The 27,970-nt window shown below is 40.8% G+C and overlaps 1 protein-coding gene across 7 annotated transcripts in view; it reads right to left on the bottom strand.

The window, feature by feature from the left end:
- Nucleotides 1-9,278: 9,278 nt before the first annotated feature.
- slc4a4a (solute carrier family 4 member 4a) overlaps nucleotides 9,279-27,970 on the bottom strand; it is a 65,368-nt gene continuing 46,676 nt past the window's right edge. For 4 of the 7 annotated variants that reach the window (XM_085295583.1, XM_085295580.1, XM_085295582.1 and 1 more), the window contains 8 exons: nucleotides 27,569-27,730; nucleotides 25,840-26,018; nucleotides 24,141-24,213; nucleotides 22,291-22,359; nucleotides 21,379-21,552; nucleotides 20,033-20,194; nucleotides 18,103-18,182; nucleotides 9,279-12,153 (listed from right to left, as the gene is read on the bottom strand). In XM_085295583.1, the coding sequence (XP_085151709.1) occupies nucleotides 12,045-12,153; nucleotides 18,103-18,182; nucleotides 20,033-20,194; nucleotides 21,379-21,552; nucleotides 22,291-22,359; nucleotides 24,141-24,213; nucleotides 25,840-26,018; nucleotides 27,569-27,730 (1,008 nt within the window). In that variant the 3' untranslated portion in view covers nucleotides 9,279-12,044. Of the gene's footprint in view, nucleotides 12,154-18,102; nucleotides 18,183-19,051; nucleotides 19,146-20,032; nucleotides 20,195-21,378; nucleotides 21,553-22,290; nucleotides 22,360-24,140; nucleotides 24,214-25,839; nucleotides 26,019-27,568; nucleotides 27,731-27,970 lie in introns of all 7 variants that reach the window. The other 3 variants (XM_085295586.1, XM_085295581.1, XM_085295585.1) reach the window with 1 other exon arrangement.

Genomic DNA, 27,970 nt, shown 5'->3' with positions numbered 1-27,970 from the left:
CGATTGCTATTATATTTACAAAATACCACAGTTTTTGTCTTGGTCGTGTCATTTTATTTTGTTGTATTCATCCGGGACACATTAAAGGCCGGTCCGTGAAAATACTGTTGGACATTAAACCGGTCGGTTGTGGACCCCTGATAAACCACCTGGGTTTTGGAGTTTCAGTTAGTATGAAGTGAAGCTGCAGTGCTGCCGCGGTCTCTGAGAAACCTTTGGTAACAAGCTTAATGTGGGGGTGTTATTTTAGTAATTCTAGGTTTTGGGTGGAAGCACGAATAAGTGCAACCCAGCATGGATCCACATGTTTGTGTTTTGCTTTTCTTTCCTTCAGTGTAAGCAGAACCGTCTCAGCACAGCAGAGAGGCATTTAAACTAAAGTTTAAAAATGTCCTTCAAGTTATTTATTATTTTTCAGATACAAACTACAGAGAAGCAAAAATGGTTTATGCAATAAATCGAGTGCTTCTCTACAGTGACCCAGAGAGGTCAACACACTTAATGAAAGACCAGAAAGTAGAAAAATGCTGCAAAAGCTCAAAACATGACAGATGTGTTTTTATAAGGTGACAGAAGTGACGAGTTAACAGTAACCAGCAAATGGCAAACTGTTATCGACAGTAGTGATTTGTAAAGTGTGGGCCACCTGGTGGGCAGTGACGGTACTGCAGGTGGGCTTCAGAACAGAAATACAGCTTAAAGGTATGTACAGTTACATATTTCTATAAATTATTTTATTTATATAAAAAGTGAATTAAAACGTGTAATAGCAGGTGGTTAGTCTGTGATATTACTCATTAGTCTGACATAAATTTACTGTTGATTTTAAAGTTTGTGCCCCAGTAGCAGCTGGGTCACACATTGGACTGAAACCCTTGACTATGACTGGGTAGAAATTCCTAGTTTCTAGCCAACAAGTGGTAACAGCTCTCTTTACTTTAGGAATGGCTGATTGTAAATAATGCAGTCAAAATACACATTACCTTGCATCTTTTTCTCCCTGTCCAGGGTCTACCCCGAGCCCTGCTCCCAGGACGTGTCTAGAACAACTCACTTAGGAGGTGCTCAGGAGACGTCGTATTCAGATCCTCAAGCCACCTCAACTGGCTCCGCTCATTGTGGAGCATTCTTCTAATTGCTGGTGTTTTCTTGAGTTGCAGTGCATTTGACCTCTTGGGGCCACCGTACAGAAGCTAGAAGCGAAAGCAGTCTGTGGCTGTTCTAATGTGAAATAGGGAAAGATTAGAAAATCTATAAATACTGGTAACCACATGTTCATCTAAATTTGAGAGCACTGAAAACCTGAGCAGGATAACTGGTGAGGAAAAAACAACCACGCTGTGCTTCTGTATTTCTGTATTACCTCCAGCCAGTTCTGCAGGGTGTGCGCACACGGGTGCTCTCAAGATTAAAATTAAGATGATAATATACAGTGTGATGTTTTAACCACGAGTACTAAAGTTTCTGTCCCATTAAAACAGTGTAATTATAAAAACACTAACACACGCTAATGATGTACTTTCAGAACTTCAGAGAAATTTCTGCTGCCCCAAGGCAATAATCCATCATTTTAACTGAATAAATGTAACATCTGCGCAGCCTGATTCAATTATTTTTCAAGAGCAAACTGTCCGACAGCACTAATGTGACATCTAGGTCTGCCCTCAATGTCATTTCCTCTTTAAAAACGTGTCCTTACCTGTGGTGACTGTAATCCATCCTTTTAAAGCACGTTTTCAGTTTCTTTGGTGCATCAGAAATTTTTCTTGGATGCTTTGAGGTTTCAATTATTTTACAGCTGTGTTAACTACCAAAATGTCTTCAACTTCTTCTTCTCTGGTGCCTTTTCTGTTAATCAGTGTAATAAAGTTGACACACTTGGTAATGAAGTATGCTGTTTTACACAAGTCACCAGAGATCAAATCTCCTGCCAACAAATTCCAGTCCCATATCCCAAAAGTCTGATCCCATGTAAAATGTACATTAAAGACAATGATTTGCAAATCTCATAAACCCGGATTTTATTCAAGATAGAACAAAGAAAAAGTATAAAATGTGTAAACATTTCACTGTTTCCTGAAGAATATTTGCTCCTTTTGATATTTGGGAAAACGGTAATAAAAAGAAACAGTTTTAGGAACATTTTGCACCTAATCAGCTTAAATGGCATCAAGTCAGAAACCCTACTGGGAATAGAAAAAGAACATCTTAGAGAGCATCACCCATCTGCAAAAAGAACTGCATCTATAAACTGTGGAACAATTTCAATATGATGTTAAATAATGTTAAAATTGCAAAGACTGAATATCTCATCATCAGCAGTGTGAGAGTTGATCAGAAAATCAGTCCTGGATGCCCGTGAATCCTGGACATCAGCTCATCATGGGCTCAGGAAATGTTTGCAAATGCAGGTTAAAGCTGAGTCATACAAAGAAGCAGCCATGTGTGAACATGATGCAGAAACACCGCTGTCTTCTCTGGGGCAAAGCTCATTTCAAATTCATAAATGACCTGGACTCTTCATAGCAGAAGGGTCCAGGTGCTGAACTGGCCTGAACAGACCTTTCACCAACCAACAACATTCGGCTCATCATAAAACCAAAAAGCTACAATCGTCTATCAGACAAGAACAGGACACATTCCTCCTCCAAAGGTCCAGCAGCTGCTCTCCTCAGTCCCCAGATGTTTGCCAACTGTTTTTAAGCCGTTTCTGTCACCAAATTTTCAAAATACTGAAATACTGATTTCTTTTTTAAGTTATACATAGTGTCCAAACTTTTTTGGAAGTAGGGTTGTGAATAAAATAAAATGAATGAAAGCTGTGATTTGTTTGTTCTGGTTTTGAAAACTTCTGGAAATACATTATATTATTGGGAGCAGCGGATCTGTGGTTCGGCCCTCAGACTGACAGCTACGTTTAATGTTGAGAAACACTCGGGATTCCCAAAGGATGAATCCTACTAACTGTTGCCTCCTGTATGTTTCCTCTAGTCCTGCTGTGAGGTTGGCACATCAGGGTGAATTTCAGATCCAATGGCGTGGCTTCCTTTGATCAATAGTTATGTAAATCAGTGGCGATATATATATCCTGAAGCTGTAAACATATTTCATAATGAGTCTCTCGGTTTATTCTGTTTATCTCATTTGCTTTTTGTCCTACTTAATTACAGAGATATAAAATTTAATTCTTCTTCAGCTCGTTGACGTGTTTTGCAGCCACACACTTAATGCTGCGAAATGATGAAATGCATCCAAATAAGAAGTAAACTGTGGACTGAGGAGGATGACTCATGTTTGGATGATGCTCAATACTTTTCCATGTTGACACTGACCTAAAATAGCAGCCTCAGAGTTTATCAGAGCATCAGGGTTGTAGACGTTGTGTTTTTGTTGGTCCTCTCTCCCTCGTCCTCGGGGCCCCATCTGGGTTCACTGGACGAGGTGAATATCTGCGCAGCGAGGCAGGCTTAAATTTAGTGATAACATTCCCCCCACTGTCACAGATATAAGCGGCATAAACAAGACAAAGGCTTGTGTCAGGCTCAAGAGTTGTTGTGGTGACAAAGTGGGGGTTTCATGGATCTGGAGCAAAGATGTTACTTAACTGTACAATAATCTCTCCACATAAGTCCCACATCACGCAGACGGACTTCATCAGACTAAAAATGTAAACTTTGCATCCCAGAGGTCATGACACATTTCTCAGTGGTCCCAGAGTCCCGGGCCTGTTGTTTTATTGGTGTTGGCAACTCCTAAAACACAGTTGCTACATAGCGTCACAGGATGGTGCCTCCTTTGCTTTTGTTGTGATGAGTAAGAGGGGAGATTTTACACATCTACATGTTCTCCCATCTGACCAACAGGGAGTAAAAGAAGAATAGATGTGAAGAGAAGGGGTCCAAACACAGAACCTTGTGGCACACCATGATTTCCTGGGGCAGGAGTGGATCAGGAGCCTCCCACTGGTGACAAGAGAGACGGGACTGAAACTAGGAGAATACAGTACCAGTGAAGCCAAGACAGTTGGATAGATGTGACAGAAGGATGGTGAGAGAAAGGTTGATAAAGGCTCCAAAGGTCCAGGAGGATGGGGATGCTGATGTGGCCAGAGTCAGCAGGAATGAGAAGCTTTTAGTTATTTTGCTAAAGTCTGAGCACTGCAGTGTGTATGGAAGCCATACTGGAAGGGTTCATAGAGCCCTTATTGGTAACAGAAAGACAGACAGGAGAGATGGAAACTGAGGATGCTGTGAAGCCCAAAATGTCCAAACTAATTTCATCTGAATTTAACCTGTCAATAAACTAATTGTTGACTGCAGTTAGGTTATAATTGAGCCTTCATATTGTGAGTGACAGAGCAGAGCAAATGAAGAGCTGAGGAGGAAGATTAAGGAAGCTAAGCAGACAACAAAACAACAGCTGAATCATAATGAAGGAAACTTCCTGTAAACATTTCCTCTCCAGTAGGTGTGTGTGGCAAAAACAGCATAAAGGACTGAAAAAAAAAATTGAAGATCAGTGTAATAAAATGTTTTTTTTTTTAATTTAAAAAAAGGATTTTCAGTCTTAAAAGTGTCTAGTCCCATAGATTTGTCACCCTATAACTAGTCCTACAACCTTTCGTTGCAACGAACAGTGGGCCACTTCCTCCAAACATAAAAACATGTTTTCATGTTTGGAGGAAGTGGCCCACTGTGTGGTGAGAGTATTGTAAAGTTGTGTGACGTCATTTACAGCCCATTAATTTTTGTTCTTTCTATCACGGTTGGGTTTGATTTTATTGTGATTTTGCACCTATAATCACTACATTGTAATTTCCTGAATGTTTTTGTTACTCCCAACCTGCCACACAATGAGCTTGTAATTTCCTTAATAGTAGAAAGACGTCCTGCTGCAGCAGGCTTGATTTTCAGTGCTTTTGTACAAAATACTTTAAAAGTTCAGTTCAGTCCTTTTATTGAAACAGCTCGGTTGTTTCAGGGTCAAAGACGTCAATATAACAATTCCACATACAGACAAAGGGCGAACCTGCACTATTGTCAGAAGGTAGTTCCTTTGTGCTTCAAGCCACTGTATAAAAACTGCACACTTAGTTATGTCACTACTGTAAATGGAGAATCAAACCGAGGCTCAAATGCACATTTCTAAAAGAAACGTGCAAACTGAAGCTCGTCCTGCAAATCATTCAGGTCCTAAACCTTGCACTCTGTTGTTGTTTGTCCTTTGTAGTTACAGAACATTGAACCTTGAAATAGCTGTGCTGTAAGAACAACCATGAATTTATTGTTAAATCGGTCACAAAATGTTCCTCTTCTTGAATGCTTCCCTGTCAGTGTTGGTCTGTGTTCACACAACAGTGAAATATCCTGACGTCAGCAGGCAAACACATACTGATTAAGATGTGACAGATCACTCGTGCACTGCGATTAATCACCCGGTTTCCTCCGGTGAAGGGACACAACGTCTTAATAATACAGTTTATGTTTATAGAGCTTATACTCATCCTCTCTGCGGGTATACCTTGTTTTTGTTACTCCCAACCTGCCACACAATGAGCTTCCAATTTTAACACATTAAAGAGAATGAGCTGTTTTTTTATGAGGCTGTGTCAGTTCTCATCATGAAAGTAAAAATGATGAGCGTCGACACTGGACAACAAAGCTTCAGCGTCTGCAAAGTTCAATCAGTGCAAAAATGCTTTAAACCTGCATTCTTTCTCATGGCCAGCAGGAGGCAGCGACTCTGGTTGCAGGAATAAGTCCGATTGTTTAGAAGTCTATAGGAAAAAAACCCTTTAAAGTGTGCCCTTGATCATCACGTTTTTCATGTGTTTATGGTCTCTGATCACTAGCTTTAAAGGCCTTTCACACACAGGATCTGTGTGAATATGTTTAGTGTTAAAAATTCAGTTGAACCGCAGACGTTCGGATGAATTTGCAGCATTTATTTTTTCTGACTAAGGTTGATGCTTTTTTTGTTTTGTTTTGTCGAATGCAAATAAGCAAATCTGACCAATCAGACCGCTGCATTTGTCCACAAATGTGCTTGTAGCTCAAAATGCACACCAGTACTGCATGTACAAAAGTAAAATAATATTATTTTACCCCAGACACACAGCTAGAAGGACTGTGTTATTCGTGTGGGTGGATCCTGCTCTCGCTCCCCAACTCAAGTGTCACCTCTCTTCTCCTGTGGAGCCTGTGCTCATGTTCAGCCACTGAAATCTGCTCGGTTACAACCTGTACTCTGTGCTAAAAGACACCCATCACACCAGTAACACTGCTAAAGGTCCACATGCCACTCCAGGATTAAAATGAGCCTTTTACAATTTTTTTAGTTAGTTAGTTAGTAGGTTAGTTATTTAGGGTTTTTTTTAACTGAGGAACACTATATGATCATTTAGCAACATCTAAATCACGAGGCGACTCTAACGGGCGCCATAACTTACTGAATGAGATCCATGTTGTATTCAACATGACTTGAAAGGAGTGACTGACACCATATGCCATGAAGAAGATGTTTAGTGAGGTCATAGAGCTGAGAGCCATCATTTGCACAAACGTCTGCATAACTGGACTTCTTTTTGCAGCCAGAGGAGTCGCCCCCTGCTGGCCATAAAGAAGAATGCAAGGTTCATGCCCTTGCCTTCACTGTCAGGACATGGCAGCTGCCTCCTCCTTTTTGTTGTATACATCCTATGCAGTGATGGGAATAACGGCGTTACTTTTTTCAGTAACGAGTAATCTAATTACTATTTCTATCGTTACAACGCCGTTACCATTACTAACAAGAAAATGCGGTCGCATTACTATTTTTCAACAAACAGACGTTTGAAGCTGTCTTCAGGTTACCGCATCTTATATCAGCTGCGCGGAGGTTGCTGTCTATGTAAGTAACATGGGACCGCGGTAAAGTGAGCCGTCATTTGTGAGCCGCGGTCAAGCCAGCCGCCTCCTAGCCGCCGCATAAATGTCCTTGCGCTTTTACACCAGTCTTTACGGTAGCGCCTTTTCGCCTTTTCCAGAATAGTTGAGGTCCAACTTTCAACAGATTCCTCAACTACTCAGGATGATTTTTAATGAATTTTCGAAATTTACATAATTGTAGTGTATTGGCTGTATTAAATTGTATATAAATGTCCTTTAATTTCTGAGGAATTTTACAGTGAATCTGGATGAAACTTGGCACACAGGTACAGTAGGTGTCCCAGAGAAGGACACAAAGTTATAATTTGTGTGCGCGCGTGTGCGTGTGACTGTTCGCGCGCGCGCGCGCACGTGTGCGCGAGTCTAGGCTTTCAATCAGGATATAAAGCGAAAAGGCGCTACCGTGAAGACTGGTGTAAAAGCGTAAGGACATTTATGCGGCGGATAGGAGGCGGCTTTGGGGATAGGAGCCACTTTTTTGAAGAAGTAACTAGCAACTATAATTAATTACTTTTTCAAAGTAACTTGCCCAACACTGATCCGATGGACAATCTACTCATTCTCTAGGGAATTCACTAACGGTGAATACATGAGGTGTGCTGGCCCCTCAACAAATCAGAAACAAAATTCAAAGATATGTGAATAAAACTCTCTGAGTTGATGGTATGCTGCTGCTCTTTCCAGGTATTTCCAGTATGAAAATACCTGTAGTGTGTGAAGTGTGAAGGAAATTAACTAATAAATTCTAACTCTGATGTAGTGCCAGTCCCAGTAGATACTGAGATTTCAAACTGTGACCTGTTGGTTTCTGTTTGATCTGCACAGTTTTTGCAGTCACACCATGACCAGGTTTGTGATAAAGTTACTGTTACATCCATGTCTGCTGCACTTTCTAGAAATGTCCTCTTTCATCTGAAAGACGGCTCATGTCAAGCTATGATTTAAGTCTATTCAGCTCATTTAATGGACTTTTTCTTGTCTCTTTCACTTGGCAGCAAACTACCACAATTGCTCACACAGCAATTTAACATAAATTATAGTCTTCAGCTACAAGTCTTGTCAGAATAAGTCTAGCTGTATTTTCCCTTCAACCTGCTTCCAGCTGAATGCAGCTTCATCCTCACCAGTGCTTTTTATCTCTACCACAGCTCTTTATAGCCCCCTAGTGGAAACAGTGAGCAGTTACCTTTTTATAACCTCTGACACAGTATCAAAGTTGACGTGAAATCATGCTTTTCATGTAATTCTGTAATTATCTCTGCATGTCTGCTAATGAACCGGAAGTCCCTGATTACATGGGAGAGCAGGAATCACACATTGCTGATTAGTGCTTTGTTTTGATGGTGTTTCTAAATGCTGATGAGGTGGATAAGCTGCAGCGCCTCTTACACTCTGTGTAGAATAATTAGCTGGCATCTGAGAGCACTGTTGGCCTTTTGTTACAGAGCCAACGGGAGCTTTGAAGCTGCTCTGAAAATGACCTGCAGGTATTTTAAACTGTAGCTGAAGTGACAGAATAGAAGAGCCCTCTATTGTCATCGTACATGAACAATGACATTATGTTGTTTATGGTCAGAAGACAGTTTTGGAAGAAGACAGAGATTGATAACAACTAATGGTTAGATGCAGAGTGGTGTGTAAACACATGGTGAGCAAAAATTAAATAGCCAACAACTACTACTGAGCCTTCAAAAGCACACACACACACACACACACACACACACACACACACACACACTGCTCTTTTATTGAAACATCTGTACTATAGTCTTTAATAGCGTTCAGCTGACAGTAGAGGGAGTTACATAATCAGTAATGGTGAGTAAAATCAAAAACCTGTGCAAAGAGGACCCTTCCAGCACCATCATATATATATTTTTTTACAGACTATTATTTTAAGGTGTTTTCTAGTGAGTGCTTCAGGTCTGCCAGCTTCTTGGTGCATTGCATTATGGGGGATATAGTCCATGAGCACATGTCTAACTGATGAATGTCCTTGAACTTTTTATGTGTCTTAAAGAGATTAAAAGAGATTTTTTAACTAATGTTCAAAAGGCAAAAATGCAAAATCATTAACTGTCCATCACTCAGCAACCATTCACCTCAGACTTTTTTTATCCAGGGTAAAAGTGGTTTCTGATGATTGTTCTGAAGGAAGGTTTAAAGAGCAGTGACTCAGTTATTCAGGTTTCACTTGTTTGTTAAATCACAAAATAGTGACTTAAATTTACTTTAACATAAATAATCCTCAAATAGTTTCAGTTCATAAATGTGACATTAAATGTAATTATGCTGGCTTTTCAATATGGAACACTTTAATTATCCCCAACATCAGACTGACGAGCACTCGAGTGCTGTTTGATAATTCTCTTTATTTCCAATATACATTTCATTTGAAAAATATAAATTCTAAAATAAACAATTTCACCTATTCTAAAGTCACAAAATGTTAATAATAATAAAAAAAAATTGCATCAGTATTCCGAACACTAGGATTAACAGAAGATTTTCACGTCGTGTTGTAGGTTTTTGTCCGACACACTTACACAGAATCACACTTTAAACTAACCACTCCCCACAGAAGATGTCCCGGGCGCTGACTCACATTCGTTTCCACTCGCCGCTGCTGACAGCTGTAAATACTGAGGTGGAATATTAAGTATGTCGTGACTCTTATCTACGTCTTTGAAATCTCTACCGTGGCGATCCGTACAGAGGCCCGGAGGTTTCAAATTAAAATGAAAAAAGTGAGAAAGTGCTTCAGTGCACCCATTAGAGATTCAGTGGGGAGATGGTGTCGATCGCTGTACTGGAGTTAAAAGATAACCGTGGGTTATTTTTAACCTTTCAATGTGGGTCATGCCAACTTTGAGCTCCATCTTCACCACAGAGACAAAACAAAAACAGAAAACAGCATGTAAAAGCTTTTTGTGTCTATTGTTCAGATCAAACTGCAAGAGTGTGTCGTTCAACATTTAAAGCGGCTCTTTTGTGCTGTTGTTGTTGTTTTTCTTTGCTTATGAGAGTCATCCAGTCACTTTCTTCAGATGTGGAGAACTGAGGCTAAAACTACTTGTTTCAAACAGTAATGACTACTGTAAGATAAATATGGATTATTTATCTTACCATGCAAAGGTAATCTGTAATCTCCAGGAATAAGTATGTTAAAGATGCACCTGTATGTCCTGCTATCTGATGGAGTTATTATTATAATTCCCACCAGTTATTTTGATGGGAAATTATATAACAAAGCTGCTAAAGTAAAATGCATGTCAGGTGAAAGTGGGTGTACAGCAGCTCTTTTTACTTAATTACCTGTACCAGGAGCAGAGCACTTTGCTTTCAGTTGTTTCAGTGAGATACTTACTGCAGTTTGGGGGAAATTGTAAAATGTTTTTGCACTGAAGAAAAGAACATTTTTCTTTGTATATACCAAGAAACCTACAGCTGATGCATAATGGGTCAGCTGCAATTTTGTTTTTTCAAACAACCTTTGGAGCTTGTATTTCTCTAAATACAACTTCTGTTTCCTGCCTGATTACTACAACAGAAGGGAAGAGTTCAAAGTTAGCACGACCCACACAGCAGCCACATTCATGTAATATAAGTTCACATAAACCTGAATTATCCTTTATAACTGGCCAAAAACAGACGAGCAGTCAGAGAGATGCACGCGGTCATTCTGTGGGAAACCGTCTGAAGTAAAAACATTGGAGCAAATATGGAGTTTGTGCATCTTCTGCCTCACTGACATGATGTTTTAACAACTGTTTAAAGGATGTGTGTGGGTTAAACATAACACTCACATGCCCTGTGCACACTCTACAAGCTCAGCAAGTTTATTATGGGGGCCAAAATTAAAATGCTTTGCCTGATAATTAGAAATTTGAGTTAAAGTGAAGAAAACTGAGTCAAACACTGACCAGCAATCAGAGATTCAAAGACATGTTTGACAGCTGACGTGCGCACGGGTCTTTGTGTGGATTTGAAGAAGATAGGATTGCATAACACCGACAAATAAGTCTCTGAATGTAAGCACAGATGGCATGTGACCGTTGTATTACAGCCCAAACACGTCCTTATGAAAAACGTCTTCACATCATCAGATAATTCCAAAAACAGCTGAGAAAAACAAAGAAAACCTGCCGTGAACCGAACTGAGCTCGCATGGATTTGATTCCCGTCTCCTCTTTTTCACATTGTTACTTTAAGAATCAATCTCTTATAAGCCACTTAGGTAAAGTACTTTGTGCAGCAAAAGTAATTATTATGATATGCATTTCTAGTTAGAGTTTAAGTTTGGCGGAGGAAAATCGGATGATTATGTCGCTGGATTGTTTTCTACTCGAACAGAAAAAAAATAAGAAATGTTACAAACACACACACAATAAAATCTTTTTTTTAAAGCAAAACAAAAGAAGAAAATGATTTAAATTAAACGAGTAACAAAAGCAAAAGAGTAAAAGATTCAGAAAACTAGAAACTGAAGCAAGTAAAACTGCATCACAAAGTGAGAATAAAAATATTTTCCTCATCTGCACATACAAATGTGCATTGTTAATCTGCTATTAATTTACTTAAATATCTACTGTATTTCCTTCACAAGCTATGATCATAGAGTGAATCTGTGTGAATCATTTCTACAAGAGGACAGAGAGAAAATATCAAAACCCCATCAAAAGTCAACACATTGCAATCATTCATGATAAGCACTGAATCTAAAACAAGAGGTAGAGCTATAAAAACATGATTTTCCTGCTACAGGAAAATGTTATTAGAATAATTCGGTTTATATAAAAACTCAGACAGATGATATTTGTATATGTTTATATAAAAAGAGCAGGTCCATGCGTGGTCAGAGTGAGCTGCAGCCTCGGTCGGTGATGCGTAGGAGGAGTTGTATAGAAGAATATTCAGGGGTTACCTTTGTAAGCAAAGACTAGCTGTGGAGCTGTGAGAGAAACGTGGTGAGGAAAGACCATATAGCGTGCAGCGTAATGCTTCTTCTAAAGCGTGCCGCTCTTCACAACAAAGTCTTGAAGTCATGAAGGAGATCGGAGTTAAAAGAATCACCGAAGGTCAGTAAAAAGAAAAGTTGTGCTGCAGGTTGGTGGAGATCTACAGAGATGTTTCGGATCCTCTGCTCTTCCAGTAGAAAGTGTTATCATCGTCTGGGTCCATGTCTATTCTAATCTGAGGCACAGACTTCAGCGGACTCATCTCAGGACTGAAACACAAAAATAAAATATTTTAAGTACATGTGTGCAGACGTAGTGCGTCGACTATATCATCTAGGTGTTCGGGGTCGATTAGATGAAGCTTCAGCAGACTCGCCTGCTGCATCACTTTTCACTTCAGTTTTTAGGGTGTCTTTAAATTCAGCTCTTTCTTTTCTTTGAAACAACGCAGCATCCTTCTGTTCCTAACACATCATCCTGTCCTTATCAGTATTCAGTAGATATCCAGGAGGATTTCAAAGTTTTCCTGTAATTTTTTGGGAGCAGAGTAAATATGACAAAGATCTGATAGATGCCCACCAAAAAAATCATGCTCACATCTCAAAGGTTGTACCCGGTGATTATTTGGCATTGTTGCTTTTCTTGGTTACTAGTTTATGTTTAGCTGACTTAACATCTCACCTCTAGGTCACTTTATTGTGGTATTTCACTAATACCTCAGTATAGATCTGATGTTTCCTGAGGTCGTCTGAGCTCAAAACAATTTGCCTTCAGTCTTAGTGGGACAGGATTACTTTAACAGCAGGGTCAGCGTAACGTCATTCCTACAATAGATACCCAGGAACGATGCCAGTGATAATAATGAGCATGTAACTATTAAAATGCCTAAAATGTTTTAAAGTAAAATGACATCAAAAAGCACCCAGCTAATTAACCCTGAAAGAAAACAACATGTGACTGAAGAGCACTGCGGCTGTGGCTGCGGACCAATTATGTCACTGGTTGTGGTTTGTTGACATCGCAGATGTCCTGTAATCGCAGCTGCTTTTCACACATTGTGGTAACAGTGATGATGGAAGAGGATTAGTGGGACGACTGTGGGGCAGATGGGGTGATGGGAAGGCAGCTTGACCCTGCATGTGCTCACAATGCGCAGATCCTGGTCATTGTGAGAAGTTGCGGACATGATGGAAAAACATAATCTCTCTTAAGCAGCATAATCTTTGCTATAAATATTTGCACACCAGCAGTTCCTGTCATGCCTTTTTAAGACCGATTGTCTCCTTAAAGCTCTTATCAGTGGAACACAGTGTGCATTTATCATGCAGTATAGACTTACAACATCCACACAGCAGATTGATCTGTGTTCCTAAATACACAAAAACACTACAAAATGGCCTAAGATGCAGCTTTAGATACTAATCTCTTACAAGTCACAGGCAAATTTAAGACGAACCAGTTTAGCTGTTATTCAGCTGGTTGCTTTTGATAATCCTGCAGGTTATGTTCCTGCAGACGTTCAATGAAGTTCAACATAGTCAGACTTTGTTAGCATTAGCTGGCTCGATAAAACCTTAAATCCCAGTCAGAGATGATGGATGTCACAAAGGTGGTTATCAACTTTGTCTGCATGAGAGAAACTGTCGTGAACTGGCTGTGAAAGGACGCAAATGCAGATAACATATAACACAGCGTTATTAAGTAAATGGAAATACAAAACAACAGTGGGAAATGATAAGAACTAAACACATGTGGAGGCAAACAGAATGACACACAACCATGAGGGAGAACGCGACACTGGACAGAGGGAAACACGGGGCTTAAATACACAATAGGATGATGAGGGAACAGGAAACACATGGGGAACACAGCGGAGACAAATTAGACACGAGGAAGCAAAACGAAACACACTGAACATGGAACGCAAGACTTTCACAATAAAACAGGAAACGAACGCAAGACTGACACTGGAGTGGAGAAAAGGCAGATGAGAGGGAGCGAGGGAACACGAGGGAACACGAGGGAACACGAGGGGAACATGGATAAACATGGTAGACAGGGGAACATGCAACAAAACATAAGGAGCGAAACAAGACACAAGGACTCACAAACGGATATAAACAGAGACACAGAGAGCTAAACAGGGAATATAGGAAACTCAAAACAGCACTAGGACTACTAATGAACCAGAACATAAACCATACTACAAAATATTAACTAACTCAAAATGCTGGGTTAAAAGGACCCAGAACCACGACACAGACGTTGCAGACATTTTGTAAATGTTTCGATTTGATCGTAACAAGCACGAGTGAAAAAGTAACTCAGGCTCATATATTTTACCACTCGTTGTGGTGGTGCTGCACATTACAGCTCTCAATCTTTAACTTGTTTAAACATTTGATGTTATTCAGTGTGTGACGAACGCGGCCGTGACTCTGGCAGACGAGCTGAACACTTTCTATGCTCGCTTCGAGGCTGCAGCTAAGGTCTCCAACAATGCTAGTGTTAGCGGCGCTAACGGCTGCAGACAGGAAGATACTGCCAGCACCGGAAACGTGCTCGTCATCTCCGAGCATGAAGTAAGGAGAGCCTTCAAAAGAGTGAACACCAGGAAAGCAGCAGGACCAGACGGCATCCCAGGTCGTATCCTAAGAGACTGCGCATACCAGCTAGTATTTAGTATTTATTTATTTATTGTCATTGTCAAGAACAATGAAATTGCGTTTGGGGCTTCCATACAACCCAAAAAAAAGAAGAAAATAATAAATACCCCTTAAAACCCAAGTGTACATATTTAACCCAGTGTGACTCCAATGCAATAAGACAATCCTTAGCAATAATGTTCGTAGAAATTCAGACAAAGACCTGAGAAACATGACAAAATACAACAATGCAACCCATTCAATATTATTGTACTGTGAGATATGATATCAGATATGATAGTTATCTATTTAAGAAAGAGGGGGGGGGGGGCAGGAGGGGGAAGAGAATAAAGATATGATGCACCAATGCAGACCAGTTCATTGCTATTAAGAAGTTGGATATGGTTATTGTCCGTGAGAGGGGGGCAGAGAGTTCAGGAGCCTCACAGCCTGTGGATACAGGCTGTTGGCCAGTCTGGATGTTCTGGCCTGTATAGACCTGTACCTTCTCCCTGAGGGCAGCAGATGGAAAAGGTGGCGCGCAGGGTGATGTTGGTCCCGCAGGATACTGTGCACCCTCCTCAGACAGCGAGTGGGGAAGATATTACTGATCTCTGGCAGACTTGTTCCAATAATTCTGCCAGCTTCTTTCACCACCCGCTGGAGTGCTTGCTGATCGGCCTTGGTGCAGCTGGGGAACCACACTAGAAATCCATACGTCAGAACGCTGCTGATGGCACAGTTGTAGAAGTTCAACAACTGTGCTCCTGTGTTCACTGAGATATTCAACATCTCTTTATCTCAGTCGGTGATCCCCACATGCTTCAAAGAGTCCATCATTGTTCCTGTCCCGAAGAAACCCCACCCTGCTTCTCTCAATGACTATCGCCCTGTAGCCCTCACCTCAGTAGTGATGAAGTGCTTTGAACGCCTGGTCAGAGACTTCATCATTTCTTCACTACCAGACACACTGGACCCACTACAGTTCGCTTACCGTCCAAATCGTTCCACAGACGATGCCATCTCTCATCTCCTCCACACATCACTCACTCACTTGGACACTAGAAGGGGGAATTATGTTAAAATGCTCTTCATAGACTACAGCTCTGCATTTAATACCATAATTCCCTCCACACTCACCACCAAGCTGGAGCATCTGGGACTCAGCTCATCTATGTGTCAGTGGATCTCCAACTTCCTAACTGGCAGACCACAGGCAGTAAGGATGGGCAGACATGTCTCAGCCTCCACCACTCTCAGCACTGGAGCCCCCCAGGGGTGTGTTCTGAGCCCCCTGCTGTACTCTTTGTACACATATGACTGTGTGGCCACTACCAGCTCCACCACCATCATCAAGTTTGCTGACGACACCGTCGTGGTGGGCCTGATCTCTGATAACAACGAGACGGCCTACCTGAAGGAGATTAGGAATCTGGAGAACTGGTGCCAGAGGAACAACCTCCTTCTAAACGTCAGTAAGACAAAGGAGCTGATAGTGGACTTCAGCACTAAGCAGGAGAGGAACTACCAGACCCCCGTCATCAACGAGTGCCCAGTGGAGAGAGTGGACAGCTTCAAATACCTCGGAGTTCACATCACGCAGGACCTGTCATGGTCCTGTCACATCAACACCGTGGTGAAAAAGGCCCGACAGCGTCTCTACCACCTCAGACGCTTGAGAGACTTCCAACTGCCCTCCAAGGTGCTCAGGAACTTTTACTCCTGCACCATAGAGAGCATCCTGGCGGGAAACATCTTAACCTGGTTCGGGAACAGCACCATGCAGGACAGACGAGCTCTACAGAGGGTTGTGCGGTCAGCTGAGCGCACCATCCGCTCCGAGCTCCCTGACCTGCACTCAATCTACAGCAGGCGGTGCTGGACCAAGGCCAGGAAGATCGTGAAGGACCTCAGCCATCCCAACAACAGACTGTTCTCTCTGCTGAGGTCAGGAAAGCGATTCCGCTCCCTGAAGACCAACACAGAGAGACTGAGGAGGAGCTTCTTCCCGCAGGCGATACGGTCTCTCAATCACACCACCACACAGTACTGACCCACACATATGGTTCTTACACACACACTGGACTTTCTGGACTTTGTTTTGCACAACACTGGTCACTATATTCTTCATTTCCGGTTAATACTTGTACAGCTGCTGTTATTGTGTATATATTTATTTATATTTAGATTTCTTCATACATTCTTATATAGTTCTATATTGTGTATTTTGTTGTACAGTTATTTTATTTTCAACTTTAATTTATATATTTTATCTTATTCCTTCCCAGTTAAATTTACCCTTCATTCTAATTTGTGTTGTACAGTTATTTCATTTTTAACCTTAATTTATATTTTATTCCTTCCTAGTTAAATTTACCCTTTTTAATTTTTCATATTTATTTCCTATCTTATTCATAGCCTTTTCCTTTTTTGTTTTCTTTAGGTCACGAGCAGTTGTCCAAGCATTTCACTACATATCGTACTGTGTATGACTGTGTACGTGACAAATAAAATTTGAATTTGAAAAAATTTGAAATTTGATGTCTGACGCTTTCCCATAAAGATGGGAAAATTAGTGAAGCACACTTTGTTGTTTTATATACTTTTTGCATTGCTACGGCACAGAAACTAAATCACACAAACGGGAAAGTGTGGAAAACTTACATATGACTTTAACTAAAACTCATACAAACAGATGAGTCTCCATGAGACTGAAAATATGGGCTAATTTTGCTTCCAAGTACACCCGTCGGGTCTGAATGCTATAGTTTGGGGCCATAATTATTATGTAGCTTTAATCCTATGCATATTTGCTGAAAATAATAAAGTATTATCTGTGATAATGCAGATTCTGGAGGCATCATTGGCCATTAGAAAGCACTTTGGGTGCAAGTTGCAGCCGAGCATGGAAGATTTCAGTTTGCTGTCTTTCAAAAGGCTTAACGTGGCAGCTTAGGTTAGCCAGCATCTACAGATGTCAGTTAATTTGAGTAAAACACAGACTAAGTCACAAAATGTGTTTAGGACAAACTTTATTTATCTCTAAAGCTGTGGAAAAGTAAACCAAAAACAAAATAAAATATTAGCTCACTAAAAAAGAAAAAGTCTCACTGAAGCAGCTCCTTTGTTTTACTGAAGGAAATAAAATAGAGTAAAAACTCTTTTGTGAACATAGCAGAAAAAAAGCACAGCAAAAAACTAGTATTCAGAAGCCTTTCACTTTTTAGCATACAGCATGCAAACAGCATGACGGGGCAGACAGACGAGCTGGCATATGGCGCCCAGCGCTTTGCTTCCCCTTGAGGAAAATACAGTTTAGCCATAGGTAAGCTAATTAGCCTAACTGACCTTTAAAGTTCAGGCTAGCATTACGCGTGGGGATAGTTAGCGTGCCTTCTGACCTTTTGCCATCTCTGATGCCACTGTCTTTATTAAATGCAAAAGGAAATTGGTGGAGGTTGTTTTGTTTCATTGCCATTTTGTTTAGTCTGGCAGGTGAGCTGCACTGTGACAGTCTGTGGCTCTCAGCTTCCCGTCTGTACACACTCTGATATCCACACACACACATCTCACCTGGACAAGTAGTTGGCCTGGTAGAAGCGAAGCTGCTCAGCACGATGTGTGTCGTTCAAGGAATGATGAGGACTTGTCTCCTACGAAAAAACCCCAAAGAAAACAGCCATTAGCTCACAGATATCCATGTAACTTGTTAGATAGCCTCTGACACACTTTAATGTTTGACATCCTGTGTGTGTCATAGCATCTGTAAGAGCAAAGCAGCGGGTAAAACCAGGAACACAGTGTGGATCAAAGATACTGTAATGAATACATATAGAAACCAGTCAGTTCATTTAATGTTGTAAACAGGCATTTGTTCTAGTATTAAAGGACCAGTGTGTGATACTGGGGTCATTTATTTTTCCCCATCCAGCGTGTATCATACTTTTATCTGCTTCAACAGAGTCTTTAAAGGTTGTTCTAGTATATTTCTACACCAGCCCAGACAAAGCTCAGGAGAGGGTCTGCTGTGTTGTATTCTATTTGATTTTATTAGGTGAAGTGATCCTAAAACATATAATAATCAACACCCTCTGAAAAGCAGGGCCAATCAGTTAGTTCCAACCTCCAATAAATGTAATTAAGTCTACACACTAGTCCTTCAGCAAACACACATTAGTTATATATTAAGGCAAAAGTTAGAATTCAAGAAGACTTTTGTACATAAAACTAAAGTTACTGTTAAATATGTTTAAACAGGCAGGATCCACAAAGTCAGACTTAACAGCACGTAACTGAAAATGGAAACTGATGGGGGGAAAGAAGTTAATTGAGCAGGACGAGGTAGAAAGCGAGCAGCTTTCATGCATGTTTGAAAGGAAGTAAGCACAAAGAATGGCAAAGAAGTGAAGCAAATTTAAATATCATGCAGTTACAGACAAAAAGGCACCACATCTTCACTAAGTACAGCAAGTTAGGCAGGCGCAAGAAGTAGTTTTCTCCGGTGCTGCAGGTAGTTACTCACTGTCAGAAGCCTTATCACTTAAGAAGGGCTCCTGTTCCATCATGTCCATGGGGATTTTAATGCTGGGAATATTCTCATTGTAAGGAAAGTCAGACTGTTGGAGAGAGGAAACATCATCATTGGAAACTTTCTTTTTTCTCTTCACCGGCTTGTTTCCAGCCATATCCAGTTCAGAGCTACAAGAAAATCAGTCATGAGTGAATAATTCAGAGCAGCCTGCCAGAGGGTCCAACTGGGCCCACTGCACATCTCTGCAAAGTGTAGAAATTGGAGCAAAGTCATTCATTATATTTTGAATGCAGCACGACGATGGCGTTAACACACAGGAGTAAAAATATGTGGAAATTTTAACTTGTTTTTAAACTCATGTAGACATAAAATAATATTGTCTAGTTTTTAAAACCAATGTATATGAAGTTTTGTACTTTTTAATGCCCACTGTGATTGTAAATCACAATGTAAATGTCCAGCAAACTCACTGAGGGTGGAAAAACACGGATGCGTCACAGACTCATCTGTTTTTAAAGCGATAGTTCATTAAATGTATTCAAAAGAAAGGGGTGTGGCTGTTTTTCACCTCATTTACTATGCAATCATACAGACTGGGCTGCAGGAGACTCGTTAACTGTTAGTTAACGATAACTGTGCTGAGGTGCACTGTTTAGCCTTTAGTCAAAACTCTTGCAATAAGATCTCTCTCTGTGCTGCAAATATCTAAAAATGCAAAGTGCTTGAATAAAACCCACGGCGTTCTCCGGTCTACACGGTGAAGGTATGATTTCAGCATATGTCGCCTCTTAAACATTCTCATGTTCATTAACTGGAAGAACTACAACCTAAAAATGAAAGAAATGTGCATAAACTCCGAGTTAGGATGAGCTGCTGTAACAGAAAACAAACAAAAAGAGTTAAGAATGAAGAATCTCAAATAAACCTAAGAGTGAGTTAGAAATGTAAGAGATGAACATATCCCAAACTTACGTCGTCAGCGTCGCTGTCTATGCTGCCACGTTTCTTCTTTTTCTTCTTATCATCCTCTTTCTTCTTCTTGTCCTTCTCTGGGATGACATCATCCAGGAAACTGAGGTCATGCTGAGAGAACAGGTAATCCATCCCCTTTCTGACAGCGACCAGAGCGAGGATCTGATTTTGAGATCATTCGTTGACAGAAAGACGTCAGCGTTAATTCTATCGATATTTCTTTTTTAAACATGAGCTGAAATCGACGTAATTTGTAAAATAAAATAATACATTAACCCACATTAACACGTCAAACCTGATTATTTCACTTTGATTCTGAAAAGTACAACAAACTTTATCGTTCAATGAAGTTTATAACAACATCCTGCAATATAACTGTTACATGAAGTACTGGGATGATCTCTGCTGATTTATCACCCAGATAAACTCAAGTCTACGTACACAAAACAAACTTTCGAGAAACGGTTTGAACTTGAACTGAAAATGCATTTCTGGTCACAGCCTCTTTAATTCTGCTTTGGTGAGTGTAATGCTGAACATAGTGCCTGCTTAGCTTTAAAACAGCACAAACTCTCTGTTAATGAACTTTCCATTTAAGCTGTAAAAATGTGTCCTGATATGAAACTTTCGTCACGCCATTATGAATCTGCCCAATACCTATGTACCTAGATCAGAGTCCTTCTGCTGCTGATGCCTGTGATATGACTCTTACAATAATACTAAAAGGTGTTAGTATTACTCACTAATCCCACAAGGTTGATTCTGTTCATCTGGACGTTTTCAATGGGAGAAACGTTTCTCATAAACAGCACATTTGCACAATGACTGAAACCAGCACCACTGAATGAACAAAGTTCTGTGAGGTCAGTTCTTTGATCGTTAATATGTTAACTGTCATGACCACTGATCAAAGCCCACGGAGCATTGATCAAAGAATCGGGGAATGACTGCAATCACAGCATTGTAAGATGGTGACAGATGGACCCTTAGGCCCCCTCCTCCATTCAGAGATGGTCTTTCCCTTTTCACGTAAATGGCCTCCTTGACTCCGCCCTCAAACCAGCGTTCCTCCCTGTCCAGGATGTTACATCCTCATCATTGAAAGAGTGTCCACTGGCCTGTAGGCGTAAACAGACTGCAGAGTCCTGGCCTGACGAGGTGGCTCTTCTGTGACAAAATGTTTCTCACACTGAAAACGTCCAGATGAACAGAATCAACCTTTTGGGATCCACTTACCTGGGTGATTGAGCGTGCGTCAAGACATTACTCACTAATATTAATTAAAACTATACATTCTAGGATGCTGCAAACTTAATTAGCAGCATCTCAATAAAAAGATGTCTCACCATGACAGGGAAGACGATGGCAGCCACGGTGGACTTGAGGATCCAGAGCAGAGCCAAGCAAAGGATTTGCATAAAAGTGAAGAGGTGGACCTTCCGGAGAGGAACGTGTCGCAGGTAAACCAGGTCCGGCTGGTGCTTCGCCGGCATTAGAAGCAGCTTAAGACGATCCATGAACTACAGAGAGACCGTGGTACCAATTAATATGACAGAGCTTCAGTAACCATCACTGCTTTTCACTGCAACTAAAGTAAAGGAAACTATGCAAGTCCTTATTCTGAGACTTTTACTGATATCGGCTGCCGAAGGTACCCAGGCATCATCTGCAGCATGTTTGGATTTTTTATGTTTAAGCGTGAAGATTCAGCCAATCATTTCCAGCTGGTATCCTTAAATTTACAGCATAATGCAGTTTATCCTACACAAGTGCTGAGTGACTACCTCAAAGGGGGGAGAAAGCAGCAAGGCAGCTTGAGTTTCTCTGACTCTGAGCACATCTGTCTGCGCTGATGCACCGATGGTCTTCTATCCAAAGAGCCTCTGCACCTATGGTGTCACAGGCTTGCTTCTCTAACATGAAGGAAACCAGAACAAACATGCAGCAGCTCTGACGCAACAAGCATAACATTACATGTGCTACTTCAAAGCTGGACCATCCTCCACGCTCCCCTTGCCAACTCAGCGCTTCCTGTGTCTGTTTTTACCATTTAACTGTCCATTTCTTAAAAGGAAATGATGGTTAAACAACTGGGTTATATCCCCCCCCCCCCCCCCCCCCCCCCCCGACTAGTCTAATTTGTGGAAATATGGTAATTGTAGTTGTTTTTTTGTTGCTGCTGTTTTGTTTTTTCAGATCAGTTTCTCTTTAGTCAAATTTTTTCTGTGGCTTGTTTTTTTTAAAAATTAAAATGATACCTGCACTCCATTGAGAGAAGCGACCCCCATGTACAAGAAGACTCCATACAGCACAGGCATGGGGATGAACTAGGTAAAGGGGAAAAGAAGAATGCACATCACAGATGATACTTAGATCCTGGTTTGTTAGGAAACACAGAATATGTAAAGGTTAGTGAGCAAAATGAAACCACTGAAACTTGTCTGATTTGTTCTGAATTCGAGGAGTCGCCTATGAGTTGTGTAGTGCTCTCAAAGATTCCCACAACAGCGTGTGGACTGTTGTGCATCACAGCTCCAAAAAGAGAAGTCGTATTACTCCACAGCTGTCGACAGTCGCAGGAAAGAAGAGCAGCTGAATATCATTTAAAAGTCTGAAATTACTTACTGTGCTGCAAAGGGAACCAATGACAGCTTTTTGAACCCAGCTTTCAGAGGTTGAATTTAAAATATGAGGTGAGAATAAGTATATCTAATCTTTGTAATCTAATGATAGATTGGCTGATTTGTATAAATCGAGGGAAAGCTGCATATAAAACTCTCTCAAGGAACTTGGCACGTGTTCGGCATGCAAAAGTCTTTGAGTTATAAAGTTTGTGAACATTTATGAAAGTTTGTGAGAGAGTCTGGCCTCTCGGTGGCCGAAGATCAAAGTTAATGGCGCTGCTGTAAAACTCACTGAGAGACAACTGACGTCTAGAAGGACTTAAAAAAAATTCCACTGATCTTTGACTTCATCCACATAAGTATTTATTGTGTGTGTGTGTTAACTTAATTTTTATTGTATTGAGCGATCTTCTTTTGCACTGAGATAACTGGACCTCAATGTCATTTTTCAGCGCCTCGTTGCTGCAGGGACGATAAAGATTCTGATTCTGATAAGATAGCAGCTTATCAGTAATCAGTGAGTGTATTTATTATGCAGGTTTATGGGCAGCCTGATAAAGAAATCCTTTTATTCTTTTAAATTTAATTTGACCAATGAAAACTATGTTAAAAAGCAGAGAAGTCCGATTTCATATATGTCCTGGTAACTGAAGAACAGGTTAAATACTACAGATCCTCTTCATAATAATATGACCCACCAGCCATATTAGACAGACTATTACCACTTTATTGTGTCGTTGCATTTTGATGCAGATTTGAAAAGTCACGTAAGAGCAACTGGAATTCAAACACATTAAACTGAAATGGGACATATTAGCTAATCGTGTCTGTGAGGGCTCTCAGTGATCCAGGTCATCGTAGCCTAAGGAGGTTGGAAAGAGGGTCCCAGATGACACCTTGGCTCATGTGATTAGGTAGAGGATCAATAAGGGGTCCATCACCCTGTTGGGGACACTCCCATAGGGCTTAAAATCTGGGGCTCTCCACCAGTTGCTCTTAGAACTGAAGAAGCTTCTCGGATGAAACATCTTTAAGAAACCTAAAGACGTCCAGATGCTTTTCTTTCCAAGCTCCTTAGACATTAGCTGTGTTTTGTTTTTGCATTTTTTGCAGGAGCATAGTGTGAAGCAGCATGACTTTTGCTCAGAGATGGCGATGAAGCCAAGTTACACTGCCTTTATATTGTTTAACTTTGTGCAGTATAACTAAAGAGAGCTTTTTAGCATTTTTGTAAATCACATTTAAGCAGTACTTGCATTGTATGTCTCTAGATCTATTAAAAATGTATTGTTGTTTGTTGATTTCTAGTCAGAGGCTTGAAAATAAATTCAAACTCCTCCCCAGAGCTGTTACCAACATGGTTGCTACGTGGTAAGACCTGCTTCTAGAAGGACATTGATTAAACTCATAAACCGTTTAACTGGCATGTCAAGTTAACAAATCAATCACAAGACAAGAAATAAAATCAATATCTGATTGATTACCTTTAAAACTGGAGCCATAAACACAGACAGCCCTGTGAGGATGAACACGCACACACCCGTGACCCTCTGCTCTCTGCAAAGGACAGAAAAATACATTTTACACAAGAACAAAACTGCAGCGTCTGAGCTGTCTGCTTGCTATAAAGTCATGATCTGAAGCAGCCTGGCAGTCAGTTACCAATTCATAAATTAGTTTAGCCAAGAAAAAGAAAACAGCACCAGTGTTTGCAGAGGGTTCAGAGTTAGTGTGGATGTTCTGGTGTTACGGTTTGTTAGCTCAGCTTACAGCTGACACATCAGGAGGCCGGGGAGGACGTCAGACATGAAAACAATCAAAAGCCCCGTAAAACTAAAATGAACACAAAGGAAGAACCAGGCAAGATGCTGAAAATAAAATATGTTAATACTGCCAATAACACAGCTTAATTTAAATACAGATAATCATTAAAAACCTGAGATGATGAGAAAAAAAAGAACATTTGTTAAAGTTGTCTCACGCTGCCTTTTTCTGAAATATTTATTGAGACCAAACACTGAATGAACAATATTGACCAGCTAGGATCAACAAGCCAACAGCAATAAGTGTTTATTGATTATGATTTGAATGATACGAGTGATCGAGACACTTTGTTCAGAGATCGTGTGCACGTTAAAAAGCACAGACGTAACTTCCAGGTCAGAAAAACGAAGCCAGCGTTGACGTGCCTTAAGCCTGCGTTCTATCTGAAGGCCACCAGATGGCGATAGATGCGGTTGCAAAAAAAGACTTTGGTCCTATAGCAGTCTAGGGAAAAACACCTCTCTGCCATGACCTCTGTGAACATGTTGTGACGAGTTTATGGGCTCAGTCACACGTTTGGGGTCATACTGAATAACAAATCGTGGTCTGCTTCATAAATCGTGGTAATAACATGTTTCACAATGGAGGAATACTTGTCAGTTAAAGGTCATTAACAATGAGTATATGGTTTCATATTCAGAGTGATCGGCTAAAGAAATCTGAGGCTTCAAACTGCCTCCCTGATCAGCGGCCACAGCTGCAACATCTGTCATCGAGTCCTTCAACATGAATCTACTAGAAGTAGGCAGGGGTGTCTTTAGCTGCTTATTTGCTAATCAGTTAATAAATTTTAAACTAAGACTAATCAGCTAATCTAACAGTCAGAAATCGAAACAAGTGTGGCTAATTTGAGCATTTCTGGCATGAACAGCCTTCTTTCCAGTGCACATGACATATGTGCTAAGAAAATAAAAGACAAAGTTTAACTCATGAGCCAATTCAACATCTTAGCGTAACTATTTTTGAGGAAGGTTTTTGCTTCTGTGTTCATCACATCTCAAAATGACTCATTGCTGCTGCAACACTCGGGCCATTTGCAGAGCACTTGGTGTTTGAGCAGATCACAGCACGAGTCCTTCTTCATGGACCTTCCAGTTTTAACCACAGCCCTTCATCTGAAAGCACTTAATTCCATTTTCAATTTAGTGCATGAAATATCTGAAAGATTATCCATTTACTGCTCTTTGATGCATGTTGACCAAATCTAACCAAGTGATTCTGCCTTCTTCTTCCTGGAATCTCACCTGCAGATCAGATGTAAAAGCCATTCATTTCTCACAGTCAAACTAAAACTGTCATCGGGCTGTATGTGACCACAGTCCAGAAAGGGGGCGTCTTCCTAACAAGCATTGCTCTTACCTCACACCCAGGAACTTTGGCTGCTCTCCGGGAGCCGATGTTTCAGTCTCCATCTTCAAACTGTCGATGTGAGCGATGGAGATGACGGTGGCGGCCACGTACCACGGCAGACCCATGAAGGAGCAAATTGCTAGCAGAACAGCCACCCAAAACAGATCCAGATGGTAACCTGCCCCTTTCTGGTACAGACAAAAACAAGGTCAGAGGTAACGTGTGTGTATGTTCAGGCAGTAAGCAGAGCACAGCTGCAGATACAGGCAGACCTAAAACCCTGCAAACTGCTCATTTATGGTTTGTTTGCAGAATAAGACAGAAGAACCAACGCGATGCTCCATCATTTATTGTTTAAAGGGGCAAATTACCCCACTGAAAGAATCCTATTGGTCTACTTCAGCAGTTACTGCCTAAAAATAACAGGTAGTACTGTCGTGACATCTCTCTCACCCCTATGAGAAGAATGATGTTTAGCTCCAGTGTGAAAGGATCCAGTGTTCTAGAGCAGGGAGGCCAAACTCATTTTACATCGTGGCCCACTTTGATCTCAGGTGGGCCAGACCAGTGAAACTCGTCTTCATGTCAACATGAAGATGTTTAGATATATTTAATATAAAAAATGTAATTAAATACATCCTGTAATTATAAAACAGTGTTGTTAATTTTTTCATTTTTTTTAACACTGTAAAAATCATCATTTCTATAGCAGATAGTGAAAACACAGGAACTTTCTTGACTGTTTGTCTAATGCTTTTTTACTTTGTTCTTATATGAAGTAGGGATGGACCGATCCGATATTACGTATCGGTATCGGTCCAATACTGACCTAAATTACTGGATCGGATATCGGAGAGAAATAAAAAATGTAATCCGATCCATTAAATATCATGAAAGCACCTCAAAAAACTTGCAACATGGCGTAACTCAGCTCATAACCGTAGCACGTCGGAGCAGTGTGCGTCACCTGATAGAGCGGCTGTGGCGTGCGAGACCTGTCGGTGGTCTGGTTGAGCATTTGGAGCCTCGTTACCAAACTGGTATTTCATCTCCGAGAAAGTGATCCCAGAGAGAAGTAAAGCAAGTGTGTAAGTTCATCTCTGAATGTTTGTAAAGCATTCCAGCGTTAAGCATAACAACAGATATATGGAGCGACTGCCTCTCTCCCTCCCTCTCCTGCTGCTACTTCAATCATGAAACTGATCAATGATCAGCTGTCGCGACTTTTTTAATTTGAGTATGAACTTATACAAAATGCAGCAACATACTAAAAAAACACTTTTATTGATTAAAACTATCCAAATTTATGATATCGGTATCAGACATAAAAAAGTGGTATCGTGCCATCTCTAGTATGAAGGGCCATGGGGGAGGTCTTTATCAGTAGGAAAAGCTGTAAAACCTTTGAAAATACAGAGAAAATGTGAAAATTTGTGCCCTTCTTCACATTTTCCAAAGCCGTCCGGTGCACCAGATTGGAATTTTTGGCAGGCCGATTCTGGCCCCCAAGCCTTATGTTTGACACCCCTGTTATAATAGAGGGACTGTAGGTTGTTATGTGAAACACACTAAAAGTTCCATACATCATAAAAGAGAAACCAAATGAAAAAAACCTCTTATGTTTGCACCTTATGAAAAGCTGTTTTTGTTGGATTTATCAGTATTTACGCAGCAACAACGTTCAGCTTTGTAAAGACGCTTCACAAAGCTCATTCTGTCAGAAGGATTTCTGACTTACCTTTAGCTTGTGCTCCTTCCTGTTGACAATCACAGCAGTAATCTGTTGGTCCATAAAGAGCAGGATGGTGACCAGAAGGGCAGGAAGAGCAGACGCCAGATAAACCCACCAGGGGTTTCCTCCAAATGGGGCCACAAACCAGCCTCGGTTTGGACTTGTTGGCTATAAGGAGAGAAGACACACAGAGTCAGTCCATGAGATTTAAATTGTACATATCCTTGCAAAGGCTTCCTGTCCATCAAACATGTTCATTTAAACTCCAGAAAACCTTTTTTTTGTTAACCTGTCTCTGAAACTGTGTTAAGGTTCATTATGTGCACAATTAGAGTGGCTGCTTTTAGTGAAAGATGAACCTGGTACAAAGTGCTACACCACTGTCTGTAGCTGCTTATGCCGACTGGC

The sequence above is a fragment of the Mchenga conophoros genome, linkage group LG12 (genome assembly GCF_057382185.1).
Source record: "Mchenga conophoros isolate Kocher_MC1m ecotype Shallow Benthic linkage group LG12, M_conophoros_male_GT1.1, whole genome shotgun sequence".
NCBI classification, from domain to species: domain Eukaryota; kingdom Metazoa; phylum Chordata; class Actinopteri; order Cichliformes; family Cichlidae; genus Mchenga; species Mchenga conophoros.
Note: the sequence above shows the minus strand (reverse complement) of the source record. Positions and strands in the feature narration are given on the sequence as shown.